We start from the raw sequence: 24821 nt of genomic DNA on the forward strand, positions 1-24821 counted from the left end.
CAGAGGTTAGACCCTACAGCAGAGCACAACTTGAGCACGTGCGCGTTTATCCAGCACCCTGTGCAAGCCCTGCCCCTGCTCACACACAGCAGACAGAGGAAAGGCAGCCCTCCACGTACGGATTCGCTCCTCAGAGCCCCTTCTGCTGGGCCCTCAGGACCTGCCTTTGGCTAGCAACACCTCACGCCCTGTTTTCAGGCTGGGTTTGCTGCAGCCAGGCTCACGCTCCGCTTTGCATTGCTATAGGTGCGATTCCCTTCTGCACAAGCAGGTCGTGCTTTTGGGAAGCCAGCACAGCCAGCACGCTCACTGCAGCCACTGCTCCCCTTGGGGCACCCACAACCCAGCTCCCGCTCTTCCACCAGCACAGCCCCGTGCCCTGCACGGACAACGCAACCACTTGGCACCACGCACCCACACCTCAAGGGGATGCCGGCCCCACCAGCCCCTTCCCCGCAGGGCTTGGGGTGCCCAACACCGCCCCGGGGGGCCCCCAAGCGCCTTGAGCCAACGCCTGGGGGGGGTCAGAGCGACCTGTGCCCTGTGTCACCCAGACACCACCCGTGTCCCCCCCGTGCCGGAGCTCACGGAACGAGCGGCACCGGGGACAGCAGAGCCGGGAGCGCTTCCTGGAAGCGAGGAGGAGGGGAAAAAAAAAAAAAAAAACCCCGAGCAGCCCAAGCGCTGCCCCGGCTCCCCGGGCGGCGCTACCGGCCCCGCTCCCTTCCTGCCCGGCGGGATGCGGAAGCGGGGCCGGGGGGGGGGCAGCGGGGGGCGGCCGGAGCTTGGCCCAGCGGCGGCGGCGGCAGCGCTCGGGGCCGCTCTTTGTCTGCTGCGGGTGGCGCTGAGCGGTGAGGGCGGCCCCGAGGGGGTCCCCGCCCCGGGTAGGAGCCCCCCGGGCCCGGCTGTGCCCGGGATATGGAGGGGGGGGGGGACGGGGAGCGGGTCCGTGCTCACCTGCGGAGGGCGGGAGGGAGGCGGCGGCGGCGGCGCCCCGGCAGCAGCCCCGGAGCCGCCCGGCCCGCACACACAAAGCCGCGCAGGCACCGCCGGCGGGACGGCGGGGACACGCCCCCTCCCGCCGCGCCGCCCAATCGCAGCCCGCGCTTGCCGCCGCGCCCCGCCCCCCGGCTCCGCTCCCAGCCAATCCACGCCCCCTCCCTCCCCCGCCCCGCCCGCTCGGCGCGCCACACACGGCCACGCCCATCTCATTTACATAGACCACGCCTTCTAATTTGCATGTGGCGCACCGCCCCCTCCCGGTCCCGGTCCCGGTGCCGGTGGCGGTGGCGGTACCTTCGGGCCGGTACTGCGCGATGATGGTCACCGTCTGCCCCGCCCGCTTCAGTGCCGCCGCCGCCTGCTCGTGGGTGGCGTTGCGCAGGTTGACGCCGTTCACCTGCCGGGACAGCGCGGCTCCGTCACACCGGGACAGCCGCTGCACCGCCCTAACGGTGCTCCCGGTGTCCCCGTCACCCAGGCCCTGCTCCGCCATGTGCCTGTGGTACCATCACCCCGCCTGGTACCCACACCCCTGGTACCGACACCCCCAGTACTGACACCCCCAGTACCCACACCCCCAGTACCCACACCCCCAGTACCAATAACCCCAGTACCAACAGCCCCAGTACCAACACCCCCAGTACCATCACCCCCAGTACCAATACCCCCAGTACCCACACACCCAGTACCAATACCCCCAGTACCAACACTCCCAGTACCATCACCCCCAGTACCAATACCCCCAGTACCCACACACCCAGTACCAATACCCCCAGTACCAACACTCCCAGTACCATCACCCCCAGTACCAATACCCCCAATACCAAAATCCCCAGTACCGACACCCCCAGTACCAATACACCAATACCAATACCCCCAGTACCAACACCCCCAGTACTGACACCCCAGCACCAATACTGACACTCCCAGTACTGACACCCCCTGTACCAACACCCCCAGCACCAATAACCCCAGAACCACACCGGGCAGGGAACCACAGGGCCCCACACCCAGGGACCACGGCCACACCAGCACTGAGGGATGGATGGTGCTGAACCACGTCCCCACAGCCCCAGTACCCCCAGACATGGGTCTGCCCCGTGCCCGGTGCCCGGTGCCTGTCCCTCCCCGCCAGGCCAACTCACCGAGAGGATGCGGTCTCCCCTCCGCAGCTCCCCGCTGAGGTCGGCAGGGCCTCCGGCCAGGATGAAGGACACGAAGATGCCCTCTCCATCTTCCCCCCCGACGATGTTGAAGCCCAGGCCGGTGGAGCCTTTGTGCAGGATGATTTTCCGGGGCTCTCTGGAGGGACAGACAAGGGACATGGGGACGTCAGGGTGAGGAGAAGCAACGCGGGTGATGGGGCCAGGGGAAGTGCACCACACAACTGGGGCTCAGTGACACAAAGCAGAGCACACACAGGGACAGAGCATCAGCCAGGGGCATCACGCATGGCACGGAGGCACCAGGAGCCCAGGCACTGGGGACAGTGCCAGGACAGGGGAACCGCAGCCCCCTGCACCCTGCACGGCCCTCGTGCCCGCAGCCGCACAGACACACACGGCGCAGCCCCGCACGGCTCAGCGGCGGCACACCAGCAGCCCTGAATTTTTCAATGATGACTTAATTCTTCTGCAGTTCAAACAATAGGCAGGCACAGGCAGAAAGACTGCCTGGCATCGCAAAAATCCAGCGCCGATTTTTCAGCTAGGAAAAAAAGAAGCGCGATAGGAACGGCGGCAGCTCCCAGCTCAAGGGCTGCGTGAAAAGCACAAGGAACAAGTGACGCCAGCAAGCGCACCCTGGCAAAAATGCACGGACCGACAGCAATTGCCAGCTGACGTGGCATCGGGGACCATCGGTGTGTTGGCTTGGTGACCAACATGGATGGGTTGGATATGGGGTAGGTGCCGCAAGGCCAGGGAGCTCAGCATCCTCGCCCACCCACGTCCTCCGGGACGTGGTAGAAGTGGTGCCAGTGCCTCGGGCAGCACCGTGGCACTCGCGGTGGATCCTACAATGCTGGCAGCCCCGTGCTGAGGGAAGGCTGGGGCAGGGGGCTGCTCCCCGAGCTGCTGCGGCAGGTAGGAAGATGTGGGCACCCAGAGGAATAACGCTTGGCTCAGCAGCCAGCACGGAGGCCTGCAGCCCGGCAGCGTTCTCCCAGGTGATTCTCGCAAGAAAATGTCTTCTTCATCCCCCCCGGCCAGCCCGGAGCATCAGTGCCGTCACCTGGGCTGACGGGGGAAGGTTTTGGTGCTCTCAGCACTGCAGGCGGCAGGATTTGCCTCCAGGGACCCAAGCCAGCACCCCAGGAACCTTCCCTCCCCTTTGGGGAGTCCCGATGGGCCGAATGTCACTCAGACAGCTCGGGCTGCCACCTTATAAGGAGCAAGGGCAGCAGGAGACAGACAGACAGACAGACAGACAGACGGGAAGGACACCCAGCCCTGCCTGACCCTCCCGGCTGCGAGCAGCTCCTCTCCCCGTGCCGCGTTCCCTCCCGGTACCTCTGCTCGCACTTGCTCCCGTGGCCCCGCTGCTGCCTGGCAGGGGACGGGGGCGGCTGTCCCCGGTAGGACATGGAGGAGGAGACGTTGACGGTGAACATCGCGGCGTGGCGGGGCCGGGGGGCAGGAACGCCCCGAGCTCTGCACCCTGCGCTGTTTCTCTCTGCCTCCCGCCTGGCGCGGCAGCGGGGCACGCGGCTTCCCGGTCCCATACCCACAGCCTGGGTTTTTTTAGAAGCACGACAGGGATGCAGGCTTTGGCGCCTGCTAGACCCAGTGGGCTTAACCCCTTCCTGCCCCCCGCTGCGCATCGCCGGGCACCTCTCCCTCTCTCCCTCCAACGCGGAGGCACAGCAGCATCGTAACCCCGGCCTGCGCCAGCTCTGCGTGGCAGATGCAGCAGGGGCTGAACCTTGTGTCCTCCAGAAAATGCTGCCTGAATCCTTACAGCCTCCGGACATGTTTGAGCTCGGAGCTCAGCAGAGCTCAGGACTCGGGTTGGGATGTGCTGGGTCTGGGGGGGACCCAGGAGACCCCACGCAGACACCAGCAGGCTGAACCCCCTGGGATCGCTGTGCCCCATGGAGGCTCAGCACCACATCCTGGGGCTGCCACAAGCACCTGGCTCTGCTGCTGAGCCCCCAGCTCCTCGCTCCACTGCTGCTTTTGTGCTTTTGTGGCAGGGAGCCTGCCCAACCTCCGGGTCTGAGCAGTGCCTTGGTCCTGGAGCCTGCTCCTTTGCCCCCGCAGCGTTGGTGGGGAGGCTGTGGGGCCAGGCAGGTGCAGGGGGCTGCCAGGGGCAGGGAGGGCTGCAGCTGTTTGTCCCTCTGCAGCAAATCCTTGCCTGGGGCTAGAGATTTTCCTGAGGAAGAAATAGGTCAGGTTTCTGGGTCTGCAAGCCCGTGCTTCCAACCAGCCGATGAACTCGCTCGGCCCCTTGCTTTTTGCTGCTGCCCTTGAGGAAGCGTCCCCAGCATGGATGAAGACAGATGGTAGAGAGGCACCACAAGAACCAAGGAGAGGAAATAAAGCCCCAGGCAGGTAAGTCGCTTATCCCAGGTCTCAGTCACGGTACGCACTCCAGGCATCCAGAGCGGGACAATGTTCCTGCAGATGGATCCCACGCTGGACACTGCGGCATTGACACCTTGACCTGGGCACGCAGCGGGGCTGCGCCAGCTCTGGATGTCCGTGGTGCAGCTCATGGGGAAGCAGCTGCTCTGCTCCTGGGCACTGCAGGACACGAGGGTCACTGGGGACACGTATGAGGAGAGGCTGAGGTCCCTGGGTTTGTTCAGCCCCGAGCAGAGCAGGCTGAGGGGAGGCCTCATGGCAGCCTCACGAGGAGAGCGGAGGGGCAGGCGCTGAGCTCTGCTCTCTGGGGACAGCGACAGGACCCGAGGGAACGGCATGGAGCTGGGACAGGGGAGGGTCAGGCTGGGGGTTAGGGAAAGGTTCTGCACCCAGAGGGTGGTTGGGCACTGAGACAGGCTGCCCAGGGCAGTGGTCACAGCATGGAGTACAAGAAGCATTTGGATAATGCTCTCAGATACACAGTCTGATTTTTGGGTGGTCCTCTGTGGAGCCAGGAGTTGGACTCGATGATCCTCGTGGGTCCCTTCCAATTCAGGATATTCGATGACTCCATGATTCTACATCCCTGCTTGCAGCAGCACGCGTGCCTGCAGGAGGGGAAGAGGCAGCAGCTGGGGCGCTGGGCTCAACACGCTGCGGTGGGGCCCTCGCAAGGCAGCACCATCCTCTAGCGGCCGCCGGCTCCTGCTGCACCGCAGCCACCGCTGCTGGGTGGTGCCTGGGTCGCAGGATGCTCTCGACCCTCTCCGGCCCGCCAGGAAGACCATCAGCTCGTGTGGGATCCGGGGGGATCAGGGGTCCTTGGAGGAGGGACAGATGGTGCGGTGGCGCTGGGAATCAGTCACCTTCTGTGGTGCAATACAAACGGAGAAAGTGGAGCTCCTGCAGCACAGCATCCTCCTCCCCCAGCGCCCGGGCAGCTCGTGAATGGCTGCATCCGGAGGGGAAGCAGCGCGGGGACAGGCTGTGGGACCGGTGGTATCGGTGCTGAGAGCACGCAGGAGACGTGGACCTGGATGGGGCGAGCGCTGCAGAGGTCGTGGTGCACAGCAGGGCCCACCGAGAGGCGAGGAAGGGATGGGGTGGACGTGATGGCAGGGGCTCTCCGAGACGACCTGCCTGATGCCCGATGGCACGTCAGGGTCTTCTGCTCTGGGATCCTTCAGCGACACAGAACGGGACCGTCCCAGCCCGGACGAGGCTGCAGCCTCGCTCATAACCACGGAGCCAACCCTGGTCCTGACCCAAGCATCAGCCCTAAACATGCAGCTGGAGCCCAACGTCCAGCCCTGGATCACTTCTCATCGCAGCACCTGGGCGGAGGACTGGGGTCCCAGACTTGGGGAGCACGGGGAGAGGAGCTGTGCTAGGACCGAGAGCTGTGCCCCCCAGCCCCTCACCCCCTGCACGGCACCCACAAACAGGGGCTGTCAGCCACGGCTGAGGCTCTGCACCCTCTACAGCAGGGTACGGGGATGAGCTGAGGGAGAGAAAGGGAAGGAAGAGAAGGGGCAGGCTCTGGGGATGCCCGTGCCTGGCTCTCACCTGGTGAAGTCGTCGTCCCCAATCATGTGCCGAGGGATGGGCGAGTACCTGGAGGGGGTCACTTGCGGGGGGACGGTGTAGGCAGGTTTGTTCTCCACGCTGCCCAGGTAGCCCAGACTGGAGTTATGGCTTATGTGGTTGTCAGCCAAGGCTGAGAAGGCTGCAGGAGAGGAGACGAGCATCAGGAGCAGAAATCGGCTTCAACGCGGATGGCAGAGACACGTTCCCCATCCCTGCTGTGCCATCCCCCTCCCGGCCCCGCAGTGCCCCGGGGCTGCCCCACGGGCAGCGTACGTACTGCTGGCGTAGTCGGGGGGCGCGTACATGTCGTTGAGGTGCAGGCTGCCGGGTTTGGCCACCTTCAGGTACACCATGTCCGAGGTGTTCTTCAGGGCGGCCACCGCCTCCTCGTGCCGCACGTCCTGCAGGTTCGTGTTATTCACCTGCCGGGGGCAAGGGGGGCGGTGAGATGGTGGCTGTCCCCTCCCGCAGCACCGTCCCAGCAGGGATCCCAGGAAAAGGGACCAGGGATGGGCACCGTGGCACTGCGGGTGCCTGGCTGCCCACCGTAGGCACGGGGCTTACCGCCAGCAGCCGGTCCCCGATCTGCAGGCGCCCATCCTTCTGGGCAGCGCCTCCCTCGATGATCTTGGTGATGTAGATGCTGTTGTCCCCGGGGATGTGCTGGTTCCCGATGCCCCCTGCGATGCTGAAGCCCAGTCCTGGGGATGAGCAGGAGGGGAGAAGGGGGTGAGGGACCCTGCTCCCAACCCAACGGGCCACCTTCTCACTGCCCAGCCGCTACGGGCTTCGCTGTGGGGCTGCCCCACACCCTGCCCCACGTAGCATCCCACCCTGCAACGCTGGGGCGGACACCCAGGGGACACCCCACAGCAGCCCGTGGGACTCACCTTTGGGTCCCTTCATCAGGTTGACCTCCATGATGGTCTCCGGCGGGGGCTGCCGGCGCCGCACCACGAGCCGCACCACGGGGCCCGCTTCCTTCAGAGCCTCCACGGCTTTGCTGTGCACCACCTCGGAGACGTCCACGTCGTTGACTCGCAGCACACAGTCATTCACCCTGCGGGTACAAAGTGGCCCTGAGCTCCCAAGAACTGCCAGTCCGTGCTACCACAGTCATATCTGCCACCCTCCTCTGGCTGTGAGGACCCTCACGTGAAGGGGGAACTGCTTGAGCTGGCCAGATCCCACTCTTTGGGACGAGGAGGTTTGCAGGAGTAAAAATGTGGGGTGACAGCGGGGTCCCTCCCCAGTGGGCGGAGGTAAAGGGGGAGGCAGTGAGGCTGGTCCCTGTGCTGTCACCCTACTGGAGAAGGGAGATGGGGGAAGGATGGATCCTGCCCCAGGACGCACAGGGAAGGAGGGGAGCCAGAGCCAGGGTGGGCAGGCAGGATGCTGGTGGCAGGGGGATCCCTGCAGAGGTGACCTGGCCATGGGTAAGGGGCTGCGAGGGAGCAGGGGTGGGAGCTGACCAGTGGGGCAGACGGAGTCAGGATCCGGGGTGACCCCCCCAGCCCCATACACTCACCCCAAACGTCCGTCCATGGCTGCTGCTCCCCCGGGGATGATTTTGGTGATGAAGATGCCCGGGTCATCTGGAATGTGGGGGTTGTCGATCCCTCCTGCTATGCTGAAGCCGAGGCCGGAGTTACCCTGCGGGAAACCACAGGCGGCGGCTGTCCCATGCGGCCACTTCCTCGCTGGCAGCGCCGGTCTGACAGCAGCGAGCCCCCCTTACAGCATCCCCCCTGCTCCGGGAGGGCAGCGGGTGCGTGGCTGAGGGGAGGCCGGCGCTCGTCAGCCCCGGGTGCTGGGCGCTGAGCACCCAACAGATGGAGCGGGAGCGTGGGAGCCGCCAGGACCTCCCTCGCCGCCACGTCTCTGCCGAGAGACTGAGGCAGGCAGCGCGCGGGGGGACGAGGGGGTGGTCCTTGGCGGAGAAAACCTCCCCTCGCTGGCGGCTCCCCAGGAGGAGACACCGACGGCACAGCCCGTGCGGAGAAACGGGGCTTGGACCCACCACCAGGATCTGTCCCCTGCGCCCCCCGAGGCTCAGGGTGCCGCTGGCTGGCGGCTGCTGCAGTGCTGCGCTGGGTCTCGACACCGTGAAACGAGCGGCTCCCTCCTCAGCCCCGCAGTGCTGGTGCCAAACTCTGCACCAGGGCAGCGGAGGGGGCTGTAGGGATGGAGATGAAGCCTGAAGAGGAAGGAGGGAGCCACGCCGTGCCCCTGTCCTGGCACACTCACCGTGTCCCAGCAGCGAGCAGGCACTTCTGCTGCCCAGCCCCGCGCTGCCTGCCCCACTCGGGGACCCCACTTGGTCACACACTTAGGGGCACTGCTTCCCCTGCTGTGCCTGATGCAAGTGGACAATTACTGATTTATTTTTTTTTCCTGCTCTGCCTTGAAAATCAGATGGCTTGTTGCCTTGTTTTCTCATGCGGAAGAGCTGACACTTAGTCACATCCTACTGTGCCCGCCTCTCACACACAACTGCGCTCAGGCCAAGCACTGCCCCTGCTGCCCAGGGCCCCCGGGGTGCTGCTGCTCACCCACAGGTGACGGGGAGCTCTGGGAGCCCCCTGATGGACCCATGGTCAGGAGGGCTGCACCCACAGTCGGACACTAGGAGGTGTGGCTGCATAAAGTGGACTCCAGACATTGCCTCTGTCCGGCTCTGGAAGGGTGCTCTGTGATGCCGGCTAAAAAATCTGGGAATGATCCAGGAGGGGGTTGGTTTTATTCTGATAAACCAGAAGAAATCAAGTTCAAGGGATTTCTTTGCTGGCATTGGGGCTGCTGGAGACGTGGGGGGCAGCACCTGCCACAGACACGTGCAGTGTCCATCAACCCACTGCCATGCTCCTCTGCAGGCACAGCTCCCTTGGTTATTGCCCCCAAATGCAGCTGCCTTTGCCCTTTACAACAAAGACAGGGATTAATCACAGAGAAGTGATCCTGGGATGTGCTGGGGTTGTCTCTGGGAGCTGAACATCCCAGCAAGGGGACAGTCTCTCACCTGCAGGCGGCAAGGAGCTCCTCCTGCAAGGTGATGGGGCTGCAGTGGTCCCACCGGGCCCGGGGAAGGGGACAGACATGGGTCAGGTCTGTGCTGGTCCTGGCATTGCATTTCCCTTGTTGTTTCTGGCTGCCTGGAGCCGGGCAGCAGACCCCCACAGCAGCAGAGCAGTGAGAGCTGCACAGCAGCCTGACCCTGCCAGCCCCAGCCGGCTGTGGGCTGAGGATGCTCTGCAGCATCCCCGAACACAAGGCTTTTGCCTCTACAGAGGGCTCGGAGCAGGCAGCACTCAGCCCAAAAAGGAAGCATCCCCTGGGCTCGTTTCGTCAGGCACGCTGGGGAAGCGGTGGGTGAGGCTGCAGCCCCAGATAACCTTCCGTCCACCCACCTCCGTGATGCAGAGCCGGGGGGAGGAGGGGGATGACTAAAGGCACAGGAGAACGAGTGATGCGTCTTCCCCTGCGCTGCTGGCCAAGCAGCGAGGAGGAGGCCGTCGCCTCGCTCGTGCTGCTGTGCCAGGCGATGGAGGCCCTGCACGGGGTGGGACAGGGCTGCCCCCCAGCACGCAGCACAGAGCTGGGGCTGCGGAGCCCTGCGCTCATCCTGTGGTGCTGCCTGACCCCGCTGTGCCCACGCCTCGGAGCAAAGCTTGGGGCAGCTTTTCCTGCTCCCTCCCCATCCCTCCTGCGCGCAGGGATGCAGCCTCTGCACCACCCGCTGCTCCCAGCACCAACCCCGTCCCCTGTGGGAGCCGATTTTATGGGCTGTGGCGCAGCACCCGGCGTCAGCTCTGCGTGGCCAGGGTCTCACCACGAGATGGGGGAAGGCGCAGGCTGGAGCCCCCCCTCCACCGCAGTCTGGGCTACGAGAAAACCTGTCCTCGCTGCTCAGCATCACCAGGCTCAGTGCCCCGCGGCGAGGCAGAGCCAGCCACTGGGGCAGGGGGGCGGCAGCCGGGCGAGAGGCGAGAGACAGAAACCCCCCCGCGTGCGCGAGTGCAGCTCCTTCTGCCTCCATTTTCCAGCGAAGACGGTGACAAAGAGCCCCCCCCCAGCCCCAGCTCTGCGCTGGCGGGGCTGCGGGGGCGAGGGTGCGAAAGAGGGAGGTGAGGGAGAAACCCTCCTCCCTCCCTTCTGGAGGGGTGCGCGGGGGGAGCAGCGAGCCCAGCCCCCTGCCGCGGGGGAAGGAAAGCCAGACACCCCCAAACCCCTCCAGGGAGGGGAGCAGAGCCCCCCCCCCCCGTGCCCATCAGTTTTGGGGAGTATTTTGGGGTGAGTGGGGGCTGCCTGTGGGGAGGGCACCCGCATGGTCGGCACCGTGCCGCCCGGCCAGCACTTACCCTTTCCAAGACGATCTCCTCGTATTTAAACATCCCATCGCTGCCGTTCACCTAGGGAGAGGGAAAGAGCACGTTAGGGCTCCGCATGCATCCCGGGGCACTGGAATATGGAGAATCCACCCCAAAACCCGTGCCGTCACAGCTGACAACCTCAAATGCAGTTGTGCAAGCCTGCCCTGGAATTAAACCACTCGCTGCTTTTCTTTCTGGGCATGATCCAAAGCCCACTGACTTTAATGTACTTTAGCTCAAACCTTTTATTCTGGCAGCTCATTTTGTGAGGAATGAAAAGGAGCTCAACCAAATCCACACAAAGCAATGACGCCTTTGTTACCCAGCATGTAATTAACCTCGGGAATTCACTGCTGCAGGAAGCAAGGAAAGGGGCTTGGTCGACTGGAAAAAAAAAAAAGAAAGGTCTGTAATAACACAATGTACATCTTCAGTAGCTTATATCTTCAAAATCTTTTTGCAGCCTGGTCTTGTTAACATGGAAGATCAACGTAATTTGGATTAATCTATTCTGTTGAATTAGCTGGTCTCAAAGGAAACAAAGTGGGATATACACCTTTCATATAGGGTGCCCCTTAAATAACAGAACGGTACAGCCTCGATGCTGCATGCCATGCTGCTCCCTGCACTCAAGAAACTCCCGCAGCCATCGTGTCAAAGATGATGAAATGTAATGGTGAGGGGCCTGAACACCTCTCACACGAAGGGACAGAGAAATGCTTATCAGAAAGAAAACCAAAAGCCAAAGGCTTGCGGTTGTAGGCTCTGAAATAGCAAACCTTAAATGTGCAGGTCAAAAACTTCCATTTTCCCCATCACTAAAAACGTACAGAAAAACACGGTGGCAGTTTCAAAACGCACTCAGACACCTCTTTCACCTGCATGCCCCAGGTCATTAGAGTCAGGCCTCAGGCAGCTGCAAAGGCCTCAGAATAAGGAAGATTTGAAAACTGATTGCATGTTGAAGCCTCCAGGGTTGTTACGTGGACACAGGACCTTGGGAGGCTCAAACCTCACACTTTAGGTCCCCCTGGGAGATGGGGGACCTGGCTACAAGGCTGCAAGACAGAGTGGTTTTGCCCAGGCTAAAAGCTCTTCAATGCTGCAGAGGCACAGACTGGAAGTCCCCCAGCCCGTTGTGCTTCCAGAATGAGGCTGGAGAAAGGCCGGGGCAGGGGGCCAGGCCAGCTCCAGAGCCTTGCAGGACCTGTGTTGTGCTAACTGAGATCAAGAGAAGGAGCCAGAGGCCTGAAACAAGGGAGATTCAAGTGGGACATAAGGAAAGCTCTGGGGAAAAGGAAAGCTCCAGGATGTGCTGTCAGGGTATCGACAGCTGTGGAAGCATTGTTGGGCTGGAGTCTAGCAAGGCCACCCCTCAGAAGGGCTTCAGGGGTTGGGAGGAAGTCACTAGATGTGCTGGCAGACCTTCTCCCCTCCAGCTCCTGCTCTGCCCACAAATCCTGGGGGCACAGATGTTGCACCCCCTCAGCCAGCACCGTCACGGTACAGAGCAGGGGAAGACGAGTCCTCCATGGGCAGGGGCATCGCTGCCTGGCTGCGGGACCCCCCCGCCACCGCTTTTCCTCCCCGTCCCACCACACTGACTAATCCTGAGTCCCCCTCACCGCCTCCCTCGCCCAAGCCCCCGGGCTCCTCTCGCCGCCGCAGTTGGTGGCCCGGCGTGCGGTGCGTGGCTCTGCCTCCCCCCCAGCTTTCCAGCAACTCAGATTCCTGGCACCCGCCGCTACTACACACGTTGTCCTCTCCGCTTTGGCATTAAACGCTATTGCCACACAGACAGCCATATGCACACCCACGGCCGCAGAGGAACAGCACATACATACCTCCAGGATGGGGATGTGCAGAAAACTTTGACAATCTGTGAGCCGCAGGGAGAGCCAGCAGCGCCCGCGCCGGGAAGCACCCGGGCAGGGACCCGCGGCACGGGGTGTGGGGGCACCAGGGACACGGTCCCACAGTGCTCCCCCTCGAAACCTTGGGGTTGTCAATGCCAAGGGGCATTTCGTATTGCATTTTGTGTCACGTTTTGCACATTTCCCTGAAAATGAGCAGGGTCAGCACCTGCCCAGCACAGCGTGTGCCAGGTGAGCCAAGCCTGGACGTGAAGTTCTAGCTCTGATTACGTCTCCAAAACCCGTGCAACAGAACGCCAGTTAATTGCATAAGGAAGCCAAATGGAGACCTTAATATATACCACGTAACCAAGGGAACAAGCCAACAAAGCAAACGTTCCAGCATCGGAAAATTGAATACCAGTCACTCACTGACGGCAAAACCTGCCCGTGGCACCCACCAGAGCCACCACGGCCTGAGTGTGCCACAGGCTGCTGTCCCTGTGCTCGCAGGGGGCACCCTGTGCTCCTGCTCAGCTTGCTTTGGGACCATGTCCCCTGCAACATGATGAGAAACTCCCAGGGATGCCCTGATTCCCCATCTAACTCTCTGCTGAGCTCCCTCACAATTTAGGTGCTGCCTCCCTGTTAATGGGGGGTGCAGACCTGACATGTTTTAGCTCCAATCTGGGAGTTGTTTGGGAGATGTCTGGCTCCAGGCTTTCATGGGGGTGTCCTGGGATGTGTCCCAGGGCCATCCCTTCCTGGGCAGGGTGAGCCTACCCCACTCTGCTTTCATTTCCCTGGGTTCCACCTGCAAAGCCCACGGGGGTGTGGGGCTCATTAGCTGTTCCCAGCACAGCCCAATCCTGAGCAGCAGCTGGTTTGTAATGGAGAAGAGTCAGGGTATTTTTTCCAAGCCCATCCCACGCAGCAAGCCCACCTGAGGCCTCAGGAAGAGGCCCCCTCTCTGGCCTTCGCTTCTCTTTCGTGTTTTGAGCAGCAGGGAAATAGTTAGCGATGATGACATTTAAATCATCAACAGAAGGCTGCAGAGTTAACACTCATTTGATAAACAGAAGAGCGCACACCTTCCAGAGCTACTGCAAGCTGTCTGCAGGCTCAGCCGGCCAACACCGCACCGTCGCACGTGGAACACAGTTTGCAATTTGCTAGAGAGTCGGGGTTTTTTCAAAAAGAAAAAAGGAAAAAAAAAAAAAGGAGGCCAAATTTAGAAGGATAAGATGGGGTTCCTCAAACTAACCCAAATTGCCCAACAGGCTGCAAGAAGAATAAACCACAGGAAAAGTAATCCTCCTGCTTTCTGAGCAGGATGTGGCCCTCACCTTGCTGTTACCACGCGGTGGGGCTAGGCACCAGCACCTCGCTTTGGGTGAGGCTGCAGGTCGGGGCACACGGCCGAGCCTTTCCTAAGCCACACGACAGGGCTTTGGAGAGACTCTCCCTGCTCCCTGGCAGCAGTCTCTGCACACCCTGGGCAGAAATAACTTGTTTCAGCTCCAGAGAGGCAGCTCGGAAACACAGACAGCGCTGCCTGCCGTGGGAGCTGTGCTCCCGATACTCCATCTACCCTCTAGGGACAGGGCGTGCAGAACACACCAATGGGTGAAATGGTGAGCGGCAACCTGGAGCTGCAGGTGGGTGCTTGTGTGAGCCCAGCCTGACTACGAGCTGCAGACTATCTATCCTTCAGGGGCTGCTTTTAATAGAGAAGGAATTTGATGAAGATTTTGTTGGGTTTTTACACCCTGGGAGTGCTGGGTTCGGAGCCGCAGGCAGCATAGCTGAGCTCTGGCCCCGGCAGCAAGCGGGATGCGGGGCCACAGCTCGTACCTTGTGGTGCTGCTGGTGCCACATGCTCTTGGGGATGGAGGTGGGTGGACAGAGGGACTGAAATGTGGAGCAGACTTCTTGATAAACAGCCGGGGCCAAATTCAGCCCAGCAGCTAGTCCAATGTAATCAATGGAGCTAGAACAGGAAGGAACTAGACCACATCCATCTGTTTATCATTAAGGAAAGCATTGAATAGTTAAGTAATTAAAGACTGGAAGATGTGACATTAACCCTTCCAAATACATACTGTACCAACAGGCTTCAGCTTTTGTTTTTGTAAAAGAACTCTGTGCCAGACTCGCCACTTCACTGTGTTCTTCTGCAGAAATCCCCTGCTGTGGCTCCTTTGCTGACCTGCGGGACTGCTGAGGGGAGCCTCTGAGGTTTGTTTTCCCTGGAGCCTGGCTCCCCAGGAAGGGGGTGACAGGATGGAGCAGGGCTCGCCCTGGCTCCAAAGTTCTTTGCAAGCCATTTTTTGGCACTGAGTTTCCAGCGGGGAAGGCTGGTTTCTGCACTGGTGCCACACAAAGCAGAACATCCTTTGGGAATAACAACTGTGTTCTGCCACAGCTCTACAAGGCTGCTGGGCCCAGGACCACCATCACCTTCTTCCCGAAAACCAGGAGGATTTGGCTCAGCACCTGAGGTGCTATTAAACAGCGTGTCCAGGGCTGCAGAGGGCCTGGCTGGGCCTCCCTTCCTTTTGGTAGCCCAACTGGCCCAGCACGGCTCTGATGTGCACCAAGCCTATGAGAGGCTGTGGGCTGACATCTCCAATTTGTTAGGAGGAAGGTTCGACCACCAGAAGTAACCCACAGCCTTCTGCCCCGAGTTCAAAGGCTAACCAAGTCTCATACAAGTCCCAGTGCTGCTTTGTTAATGTGGAAGGCAACCAAAACTTGCTGTATCGTAAGAAAAACAGGTGCAAAGCATACAGCCCTGGCAAGCCATCAACTGAGCTCCCTTTTGGGAAGAAAATGGGAGCACCCCTGAAGCACAAAGCCAGCAGAGCAGAAATCCACGCCGACCGCCCCACTCCCTCCATCCCCCCTTGCAGGAATGAGTTGCAGACGCTCTGGTGAGGGATGCAGCAGCTCCCAAACCCTCTCTGCAATGAGCCGAGGAGGAGTAGCTCTATAGCAAGCCGAGAGTGCCAAGCACACTATGGCTGCAAACACTCCCCATCACCGAGTGCTGCTCAGCTGCTGGCAGCCGCGGCTCCGCTCAGCATGGCCCAGCTCCAGCGGGGTTTGGGGCTGGGATGTGCTGTGGGGACGTGGCGCGGGCCCCAGGCTCCACTGCCACCTGGCTGGGGCCTCCCCGGGTGGAGGAGCCTTGTGGAAAAGAAGGGAAACGAAACCAGGAGACTTACAGAGAGCCCTTGTTCCAGCGAGTCTGTGTTGACGATAATGGGAGCAGGGTTGGCCTGTGGGGAGACAAAAGCGGCATGTCACCGAGCTGAGCACCAAACCCAGCCCTTCGTGGGGCACAGCCTCACCCAGCTGTGCCACCACAGGGCCTCCAGGAGAAGGCAGCTGAGGAAGGGCTCTGCTCTTGGCCCTCCTCCACGTGCCCAGCAGCCCTGGGATGGATGTGGGGACACAGCATGGCTCGGGGCATGGGTCCCCTCCTCTGGCCTGGTCTTTCCCCCCCTCAGGCCTCAGCTGCAGGGAGGGAGACAGGGAACACCAGAAACTCTCCCAGCCTCTGGCAAGAATCACACCAGCACCAAAACTGATGTGAAATCCACATTGCTGAGGGATTAGGAAATAGGAGGGGTAGGGAAGAAAGTCCTTCCGCAGGCGGATATATTGCCAGCAGACCAGCCCTGAGACCTTCAGGCACCTTGCAGCAGCTGCTGCTGTCCCTCTAAGCATGGGGGTGACCTGCTTAGGTAGGGAGGCTCCCTCAGGAGAGGCAGACGGGAGTGCTCCAGCCCCGAGGCTGAGGGGAAGGCTACTCCAGGGGGTCCTGCCATCGAGTCGAGTGGAGCTGAGCAGTGCCCAGTCAAGCCATGCCGGGCTGTTCCGTGCCGTGCCGAGCTGTGCCGAGAGCTGTCCAGCGCCACAACCTCCTGAAGGTGCTGCTCCTTCCCCCAGGAGCATCCCCAGCTCGGGGAGGCTTCTCCACAAGAGCGTGAGGGAGAAGTGGCTAAAGAGGAGGAATTTCAGGCTAATACAAGGCTGACACTCCTCACCGGCATGCACCAGCAAGCCGTGCAAAATCTGGAGGGTTGGGGGTGCGCTGGGATTCACGGCATCATCCCAAGGTTGGTGTGGAGAGCAACAGCCACAGCTGGGTGGTGAAATGCTGAGAGACATGAGCTACAACGGGACGTGAGTCCTCTGCCTTGGGGCATCACAAATATCAGTCAGGGCAAGGAGCAACTGAGACATAGTGGAGGCTAGGGTAGCAGTTAACTGGAACCACGGACTGTCCAATACTGCGGGTTGCACAGCCTGGTGGCCTCTCTAAATCTATGAGACTTCCTCAGGAGCAGACTACGGCCTCGCTGCCCTCCTCTGGTATAAATCTCCCTGATGTCGACCTACCTCCTTCCATAACCCAGCACTGCACTCCCCCCCTTATCCTGATTTAGCTGGCGGTATTTCTGGACTTTTCGCTCATGGTTTTGTAGGTGGGAGAGTTAAGGGTCAGCTGGATTATAGTTTTGGTCTTGCCCAGAAAGGTTCTGCTCTCATAAGGATGGGAGCAGGAGGTAGTTAATTTGATTTATTCAGATGCTTTCTGATCTTTCCTGCAGCTGTAACTATTGGTTACAAACCCATAGTTTTTATGGCAATTAATTCTCTAGCTCAGGCAAATATGACCACTTCCAAGCTCTCCTGCCAAACCCCTCCCACACACGTAAGAGAATCACAATTTTCAGGTCCAATGTCTTGGGATCTCCATGGCCCAGAAGCAGTGTTAAGCTGGGAATATCCCCTCTCTGGCAGTACACAGTCCTTGTATTTAATCCAGATAATTTGTGAGATAGCATATATTAAACCTGGCACTGGCTTTTATTAGTCCCCAGTGCAGTTCTAGGAAGGGATTCCACATTTCAAGGCAAAAAAGCAGCACTTCTACTGCCAGCAATTAACAAACGGTGGATGTTTGAACCTTGGTGTGCCAGAGGCCAGCTCTTATTAGATGAGTTTCCAGGAAGGATGCAGAAGAGGCAGCCTAAGTAAATGCAGTCCATCACGTGCCCCCTGATTTACGACATGAATTCAACCCCACAAATGATGCTTTGGATCCCTCCCAGGGAGAAGTGCTCTGTATGATAATGTTATAGAGGCGTTTGCAGGTCCAGCCTGAGTCCTCCAGTGAGCCCCACTGCAGTCTCTTTGTTGAATTACTAATAGCCCACAAATCACACATCGCATTGCCTCACTCACACAGTGGTGAGCCCTAAGGACATATTTTGTCTAGCCTGCCCGCTGCGCACTGAGCATCCTTTGCAGCCATTCCACACTAGTGATTTTTACATCTCAGAATACTGCTAGGAGCACAATTTCCCACTCAGGCTCCAGATGGGACCCAGGAGATGCTGAATGAGAGTGGCTGCTTAAAACGAAGTCGCACATGGTCAGAAGGAATTCAGACCAGGAAATCCCCGTTTGCCTCCTGTGGCCAGCTATTCCAGCTACTACAAGGAAGGTGATTAGATTTTAGCTGTGCCTTCCACTTCCCAATATCCCAACATTTGCACCTTGCCTGGGAGCATAGGCTCCACTTCTCTAGGCCCCAGTGACCAGGGAAATCTCGAATCCTGACCTTCAAACCTCACCCCCTTCAACGCTATTCCCTTCAGCTCCTGTTGCTGCCCAGATTTTCCCAACAGCTGTCCTCTGCCTCGCTGGCTTTGTGCCTCGATCAATCTCTCCGCATATGTGCGGTGACCCCCCTCGCTCCCCAAGGTCCTCCTTGAGTCCCACCTTCCCTGCAGCCTTCAGACACTGAGCTGGAGGATCCGTGCAGCTTCTGCCTGGTGGAGGGAGGCCGGGGCACCTCCAGCTCCTCTAGGCTTCGGTGGTCATGCTGCCGTGTGGTGAACGCCGTAGGGCTTGGACCTCTTTTCACTTGTAAACTGCCAAGCACCAGCAGGGCTTGGTAAATAATAATAGCGTGATGAAGCGTTTTAGATGGAAGAGATCTGACAGCCCCCATTGAATGTGACCTGAATGCACAGCCCTGTTCCCTCTCCTCCCTGCATGCGGCAACCCCCTGCTCCTTAGGGCATAAATTACTTACCGTTCCCTATAGAATTGAGGGCATGGTTAATTCACCAGCATGTCCCTGCTGCCCAGCAAAAAATTACGATGATCTCTCTCCTGCCCTGGCTAGCAGAGGGCTTGGTAAATGTGCCTGCCTGATGGAGGAAGGCAGAGGCTTGTCAGCCCAGGGGCGCTAGTGCCAGGCACCAGTGGGCAGTCAAGCTCCAACTATTTTTAGTGCATCACCCCTTCGCCTCCGTTTCTATTGGTATCATCTGCCGGGATGAAGGTAGGATTTGCAAAACGTGACAATTTTCCAAAACTTCCAACTGAAAGAAAAGCTGCAATTAAATGCAAATGGAGGAGGATTGTTAGCGTGCTACAGAGGGAGCAAGGCTCATCCTGCAGCATTCCCACGAGGACTGGGTCGGTTCTGAACTAGAAGCCCAGGCTGTTCTCTCCATGCTGATATCCCCAAGATTTGCATCAGGTTCACATCCTCCGCAGATCTGGCACAGGGGCCGGCCTGCAGAGGTCAGGAATTATGTACCTCCTCCAGACAAAATAAATGTGCTGCAGACCGCTGAGACCTGCTGCAACTGGATTGTGCCCACACACAAACCCATCTCCATCTCAGCCAGCAGCAGGGCTGAAGCAGAAGCCTCCAGAGCTGACAAATTCATGTCTGGACGCACAGAGCTGGCCTCTGCAGGAGGTCCGCGTGCCCTGGGTGTCACACACAAAGGGGTGCACAACACAGAGAGGCTATTTGCTACCCTCAGCTTGTGCACAAGAAGCCAAGCACTAAGTTATCTGCTTGAGTTTTGCAACGTTCCCAGATTGGATCAGAGTGAAAAGTCTATCTGCCTTTTAATATCCTTTCCTTTATATCATCTCAGGTATAATAGCAACACTCAGAAGGAAATGGCTCTGGAGATAAGTGGAATTCAGTCTTTACATCCTTTTAAAAGCTCTCAGGGGCAGAGACCAAGTGGGGACATGCCCAACAGAGGCATCTGAACTGAGTGGACAGGCTGGGCTGCTCGTCGCCAGGCTCCATCTGCTTTGTGTTTTTTAGTTGCTGTTTTTTTTTTCTTTTTTTTTTTTTTTTTTTTTAAGGGTGTAAAATCTTGGTGAAAGCTGTGCATGTGCAGCGTGGAGAACAGCTGCTGCAGGGCAGGGCCCTGCTGTGAGCACGCAGGTCCTGGCACAGACGGATGCTGGGGAGCGGTGTCGGCGGGGGATGCGCGGGGAGCGGGGTCACACCGCGCTAACCCACCGACTTCACAGCAGTGAGCCCAGGTCCCGGCGGCACAGCACTCGCCGTGGCTCACCCTGATGAGCGCTGACACGCTCATCTGTTTTGCGCCAGGCATTCCTGCCCTCCACGCAGACGCCGCTTTTCCCAGCACCAACAGAAAGCCCAAACCTGTGGCTGCCAAAAACATCCTCTCCCAAAGCATCCGAGATGGCACGGTTGTTCCACAGACACCCAGGTGTCACTTCCAAGCTCAGTGCAGGACCGACACCTGGTGCAAGGGGCTCCCCAAAGCCACCTCACAGCCTTCCCAACAAGAAATGATGCTCAGCACATCACTCCCTGGAATGAATGCTGGCTCCGTGGTAACATGTGGGTTTTTCCTACCTCTCAATACTAAATCCATGCTTTGGTCTTCCTACTCCTCCACTTCTTAATGGAAGAGGTAACAAACCGCTGCCAGAGGCTGGTCCCCTTCTCACAGCTCTCCATGACCACCTAGTTTTGCCTTCTCTCCACACTGTGGCAGGAGCTGAGCTCTGCTTGGGAGTGTCGGAGGGCTGCAACCACGTCAGTGTGAGACGGATGGGCCAAGGGGTGGGATGAGGGAAAGAAAACAAGCTGAAACCTTCTGGAGGCTGAAGAATTTCATGTCCAGAGATGAACCTCCCTTCCTGTTGACCAGACTAGACAAAATAACTCTTTTTGCACTTTGTTTTGCCCACTGGCTGTCACTCCTTGGGCTGGCTCCCCCTGAGCCTTTGCCACAACACCCCAGCAGCATGCCCTGTCCTTCCCCCTGGGACACCAGATGTCCCCTCCAGGCTGCGTCAGGGACAGCTTGGTCACTTCGGTGGCGTGAGCAGCCCCTGCCCTGTGCTGCGCCTTGGCACGGGCTCAAAGCACCACGGGCATCCTGGAGATGGGGAGCGGCGGCAGAACTTGAAAGGTCCGTGGTCACAAGGATCATTGGCAACGCCACTGAAGTGCCCAGAGTTTAATGCAAACACAAGCAGCTACTGAGGGTTTAATCTTTGCTTTGGTGCTTTTCTTTCCCCCATTTTTTTATTTTTTTTTAAAGACTACAATTAAATAGGGACTGGAAAAAGCCTTCACTCGGTGGGAAAGGAAGAAAGCTTCCCCAGACAGGAGCTCTGTGGAGTTTAAGTTTCCATTTAGAAGCCATTAAGGCCAGTGTGTTCATGCTTGAAAGTTAGACATCCTGTTCCAGGCTCAGACCGCTAAAATAAGTGACCCAATTTGCAGAGGTGCTGGGCTCCAATTGCTTCCTTCTGACCTGATGTTGCCAAATAAAAATGACTCTATTCCTTTTCGCAGAGGGAGAATTATCATCATCTGAAAAACTTGCATGCCTCCCCCCCCCAACAAATGCAAATATACAGGGGAAGAATGAACAAATAAATGCAAGTATTAAAGATTTCTTTGGGTTTCAAATATCCTGCTTTTTTCTCTAAGTTCCAATGCACGCCTAGGTGCAAAATTTCAATACACTTCTTTCTGTGCTGCAAAATCAAACCAAGATCCATCAACACAGCCTCAAACTAAATTACAGTTAATATGAAGGCAACAAGAGGGTATTCAGGTCCCAGGGTGCTCTGAAGTGCCACATTTCACCAAAAATAATTACAACCCCTGAACAGTCCCTCAGCGAGCCCTGCTCAAATGAGCTTCTGCAGACGGAACTGTGAACTGCATTTCAAATCCAGGTATTCCGAGATTGTTAAATGCTCTGTTAAAGCCTTTTCTCTCCGCATTACTGATACATGTTCATAGCATATTGCTGGAGTTACGAGTGCCCTTGAGGGATCCCCACATCATCCCATGTTTGCTTGTGCTCCAACCAGCCACGAGCGCTTGCACGCCCTGTGCCACTCACAGCACTCTCACTGCCTTGCAGGCAGAGCAAGGGTTAAGCTGATTCCCAAATTGCAGCCAGGATGCTGAGCCAGGGACACGCTGTCCCTCCCGGGCTGCCCCAGCACGCCCAGCTCTCCCAGTCCAGAGCAGACCCGTGCTGGATCCGCTCTCCTCTGGGAACTGGAGACCAGGACCCCTCGGGAGGGCATCCTGCATGGGGCTGAGCGCCGCAGCGCCCGGCACGCAGCCATGGCTGATTGCGGCCTGATTAGTCTTAATCACTTCCTCTCTCTAAATGAGCATCCGCAGCGAAGGAAGGAGCGGAAGCTCCTCGGATCATGGCAGATTGTGTGCAGGGGGCCTCACCCGAGCGAGGTGGCTCTCTGGGGATGGCCATGGCTTCTGCTTCGCTCCCACCTCCCCGCTCAGGGTACCAGGATGGATGGATGGATGGATAGGTGGATGGATGACCCAGTGAGTTTGCTTCTCACACAGAGCCCCCACAGACCCCTCCCTGCTTCAAGCACGCCCCGAGAGCAGCCAGCAGAGCCCCACCACAACCCCAGAGATGGCCAGGAATGGACAGGGCAGCTCCCACCAAATCAGTAACATCAAAGCCAACGGGGAAGAGACCGTCTGAAAGCACAAAGCACGGGGGGAACCCTCCGGCAGGGAAGGCTGACACCTTCCTACCACCACCACGTTCCTGGTGAGGAGCCACTTCCTCCACGTTGGCCACGTCCCTGCTGGAAGCTGCCTGTTCTTGGCCTGGCTGCCTCACCACACTGCTCTCCCCTTCCTCCTCCCCCAGCAACACAGCACGGCCACGTCTTCCTATTTCCAATGGGTACTTCCCTCTTCCTCCACGTTGTGCTGATGGGATTTCTCCCACCTGCATGGCTTCAGACTCGGCCTTCACAGCAGAAGCCACATCTCTGCCACAGCCAGTTTGGGCAAAAGCTCTGCTGCTTCTCTGGTGCTCTCAGGTGAGAGCAGGACATGGGATGCTCAGGGTGGGTGAGGGGATCAGAAGGAGCCAGCACGCAGGTGTTCAGGACCAGGAGACACAGAGAGAGGGAAGTGACCCCGGGAACGACCTGCAAAAGTGTTGGCTGGACCATGGTACTGGCTGGGTGGCAGGAAAGGAAGGTCCAGATCATCCATCAGAAATAGTGGCTGCCTCAAAGGTCTGTGGGGTGAGGGGCCGGGCTGGTGGTGGGGCACGGTTTGGGGGAAGGAGAGCAGCTCGGTGCCTGGTTATAGCCACCCGAGTCGGTGGTGACGGCAGGATCACCAGACGGAGATGCCCGAGAAACAAGCTGAGAGGTGAAATCAGATGGAAGGAGATATATTAGGAACAGACACGCAGATTTACACATCGTGAGTGAGGAGGTGATAAGCGGGTCCGTGGGAAGGGAATGAAACTCTCGCGAGGGAGCGGGGTGCGATGAGGAGCGGTGGAGAGGGAAGACCCTGCGGGACTCCGGCTGCCAAGAGGACAGGCGGGGACAGACGCCGGGGGTGGCAGGGGGGCCGGGGGACAGCGTGGGGCCGAGCGGGCGGCCGGGGTCGGGCACCGCAACGCCCCGCTGAGCGTGAGGGAGCCAGGCACGAAACGCAAGTTTCACTACAGTTGTATCTACATTTAGGTTGCCAAAAATACCTCTGGCAGATTGGATGTCTTTAATTAAAAGGATGTCTCCTGTCTCCCGGCGTGACGCAGAGCTCGCCCTGCTCACGGGGCTCTGCACGGACACCGCGGGGGCCGTCCCGTGGGGCTGCTCATCCCTGCCGTGTCCCCTCACACCCTGCCAGTGCCGGGCAGGCCAGCGGCAGCGCTTTCCCCAAATGCTCCCTCGTGGCACGGGCACGGAGCACAGGAGGAAAAGTGACCCCCCTTCCTGTTTTGGCTTCTCTCCTTCCCTCCTTCCTTCCCTCCAAACACGGAGAACGCCTTCCTCCTTTCTCCTCCTCCACCTTCGAGTGCAAAGATTTAGCTAATTTCTTCTATGAATAGCACATGAGTAGCCATAGCAACATCACCCTGCCAACCTCACCACCTCCACTGCCTCCGTGTCCCCGGCACCCCGTTCCTCTCACCCTCCCTCGCACCTCCCCAGGGAACATCTGGGGCTCCAGCCCTTTCCCACGAAGCCACCCGCACTTGGCTCCCCGCCTGCCCCTCAGCGCTCACCCCTTTCCCTCCAGCCCTGCCTGCCCATCACTCAGAAACCTGGCCTGGCCACCACGTCCTCGCCGGGTGAAGGCCAGCTCCCCCCCGAGGCTCTTTCCCCCTCCATTTCCTACGCCCCAGGAGCCTCAAATCTTTGCTGCGCCCAGCCAGAGGCTGTGCGAGGGCTGCTGCTTCCGCCAAGACTGTGCCCACCTCCTCCAGGTGATTCCCCAGCGCACGGGAGGAACTATAACAAGCAATGTTTGTGCGTGGAAAAATACCGCCTTCGGTGACACATTCGCAGCCCCAGACAGGCAGCGAGGTCCTTTCCCCCTCCTCCACCTGCCTGGCCACAAAACGCCTCCACCCAGGATGCCCATGAGAGCCTGGTGTGACCCCAAGCTGGTCAGGGACCCACCCCGCATCCCCCCAGCCCCAGGAGAGGCAGGACAGGGGACAGCAGGGCATTGCCACGTGCCCACAGGGATGGCATCTCTGGCCGAGCAGGGCCAGGAGAGCCGGGGCAGCCTCCAGGGGCAGAGGACACTTCCCAACCACCCACCCCACGCAGCCTTCAGCCGTGCCCTTCCCAGGGAGGAGGTGCGCATGCCCAGGGCACCCCAAATATGCAGAAAAAGGCTGGTGAGCCCCACGGCGGGTCCCACTGTTGGCACTGGGGACCCTGGGTGAGAGAAACCGTGGGGCTGGACCTTTCCCTGGCACGGTGCTGGCTGCCTCACCCCGGCACGGGGAGCAGCCCCGGAGAAGGGGCTCGAGCACGGCCGAGCATCTCAGCGCTCTGCTCCTGAGCAGCCGTGGGCGTCACTGTGCGGGGAGAGGAGGGGTTTGGAGCACTTGGCTCCTCCAGCCGCTGCGCATCAGCGATGCCTCCCCGGATCGCGCTGCCATTCCTCCCCCAAAGCGGGGAGTCCTCCTCTCACCCCAGTCTGGCAGCGGGAGGGGGGGGGGGAGTTGTGTCCCCCACCAGTGAGCGAGGGGGAACGGGGAGGGCGCAGGGCTGGATGGAGGGATGGAGGAGGA

At 59.5% G+C, this 24821-nt stretch overlaps 1 protein-coding gene across 6 annotated transcripts in view; it reads right to left on the reverse strand.

Annotated features, from left to right (window-relative positions):
• DLG3 (discs large MAGUK scaffold protein 3) overlaps positions 1-24821 on the reverse strand; it is a 71869-nt gene that overhangs the window by 21539 nt on the left and 25509 nt on the right. For 3 of the 6 annotated variants that reach the window (XM_032196124.1, XM_032196123.1, XM_032196126.1), the window contains 9 exons: positions 15624-15677; positions 10532-10582; positions 7702-7826; positions 7064-7233; positions 6738-6874; positions 6451-6595; positions 6153-6312; positions 2148-2304; positions 1297-1399 (listed from right to left, as the gene is read on the reverse strand). In XM_032196124.1, the coding sequence (XP_032052015.1) occupies positions 1297-1399; positions 2148-2304; positions 6153-6312; positions 6451-6595; positions 6738-6874; positions 7064-7233; positions 7702-7826; positions 10532-10582; positions 15624-15677 (1102 nt within the window). Of the gene's footprint in view, positions 1-957; positions 977-1296; positions 1400-2147; positions 2305-6152; positions 6313-6450; positions 6596-6737; positions 6875-7063; positions 7234-7701; positions 7827-10531; positions 10583-15623; positions 15678-24821 lie in introns of those variants that run through there. The other 3 variants (XM_032196128.1, XM_032196127.1, XM_032196129.1) reach the window with 2 other exon arrangements.

Source organism: Aythya fuligula, chromosome 13 (assembly GCF_009819795.1).
Source record: "Aythya fuligula isolate bAytFul2 chromosome 13, bAytFul2.pri, whole genome shotgun sequence".
NCBI classification, from domain to species: domain Eukaryota; kingdom Metazoa; phylum Chordata; class Aves; order Anseriformes; family Anatidae; genus Aythya; species Aythya fuligula.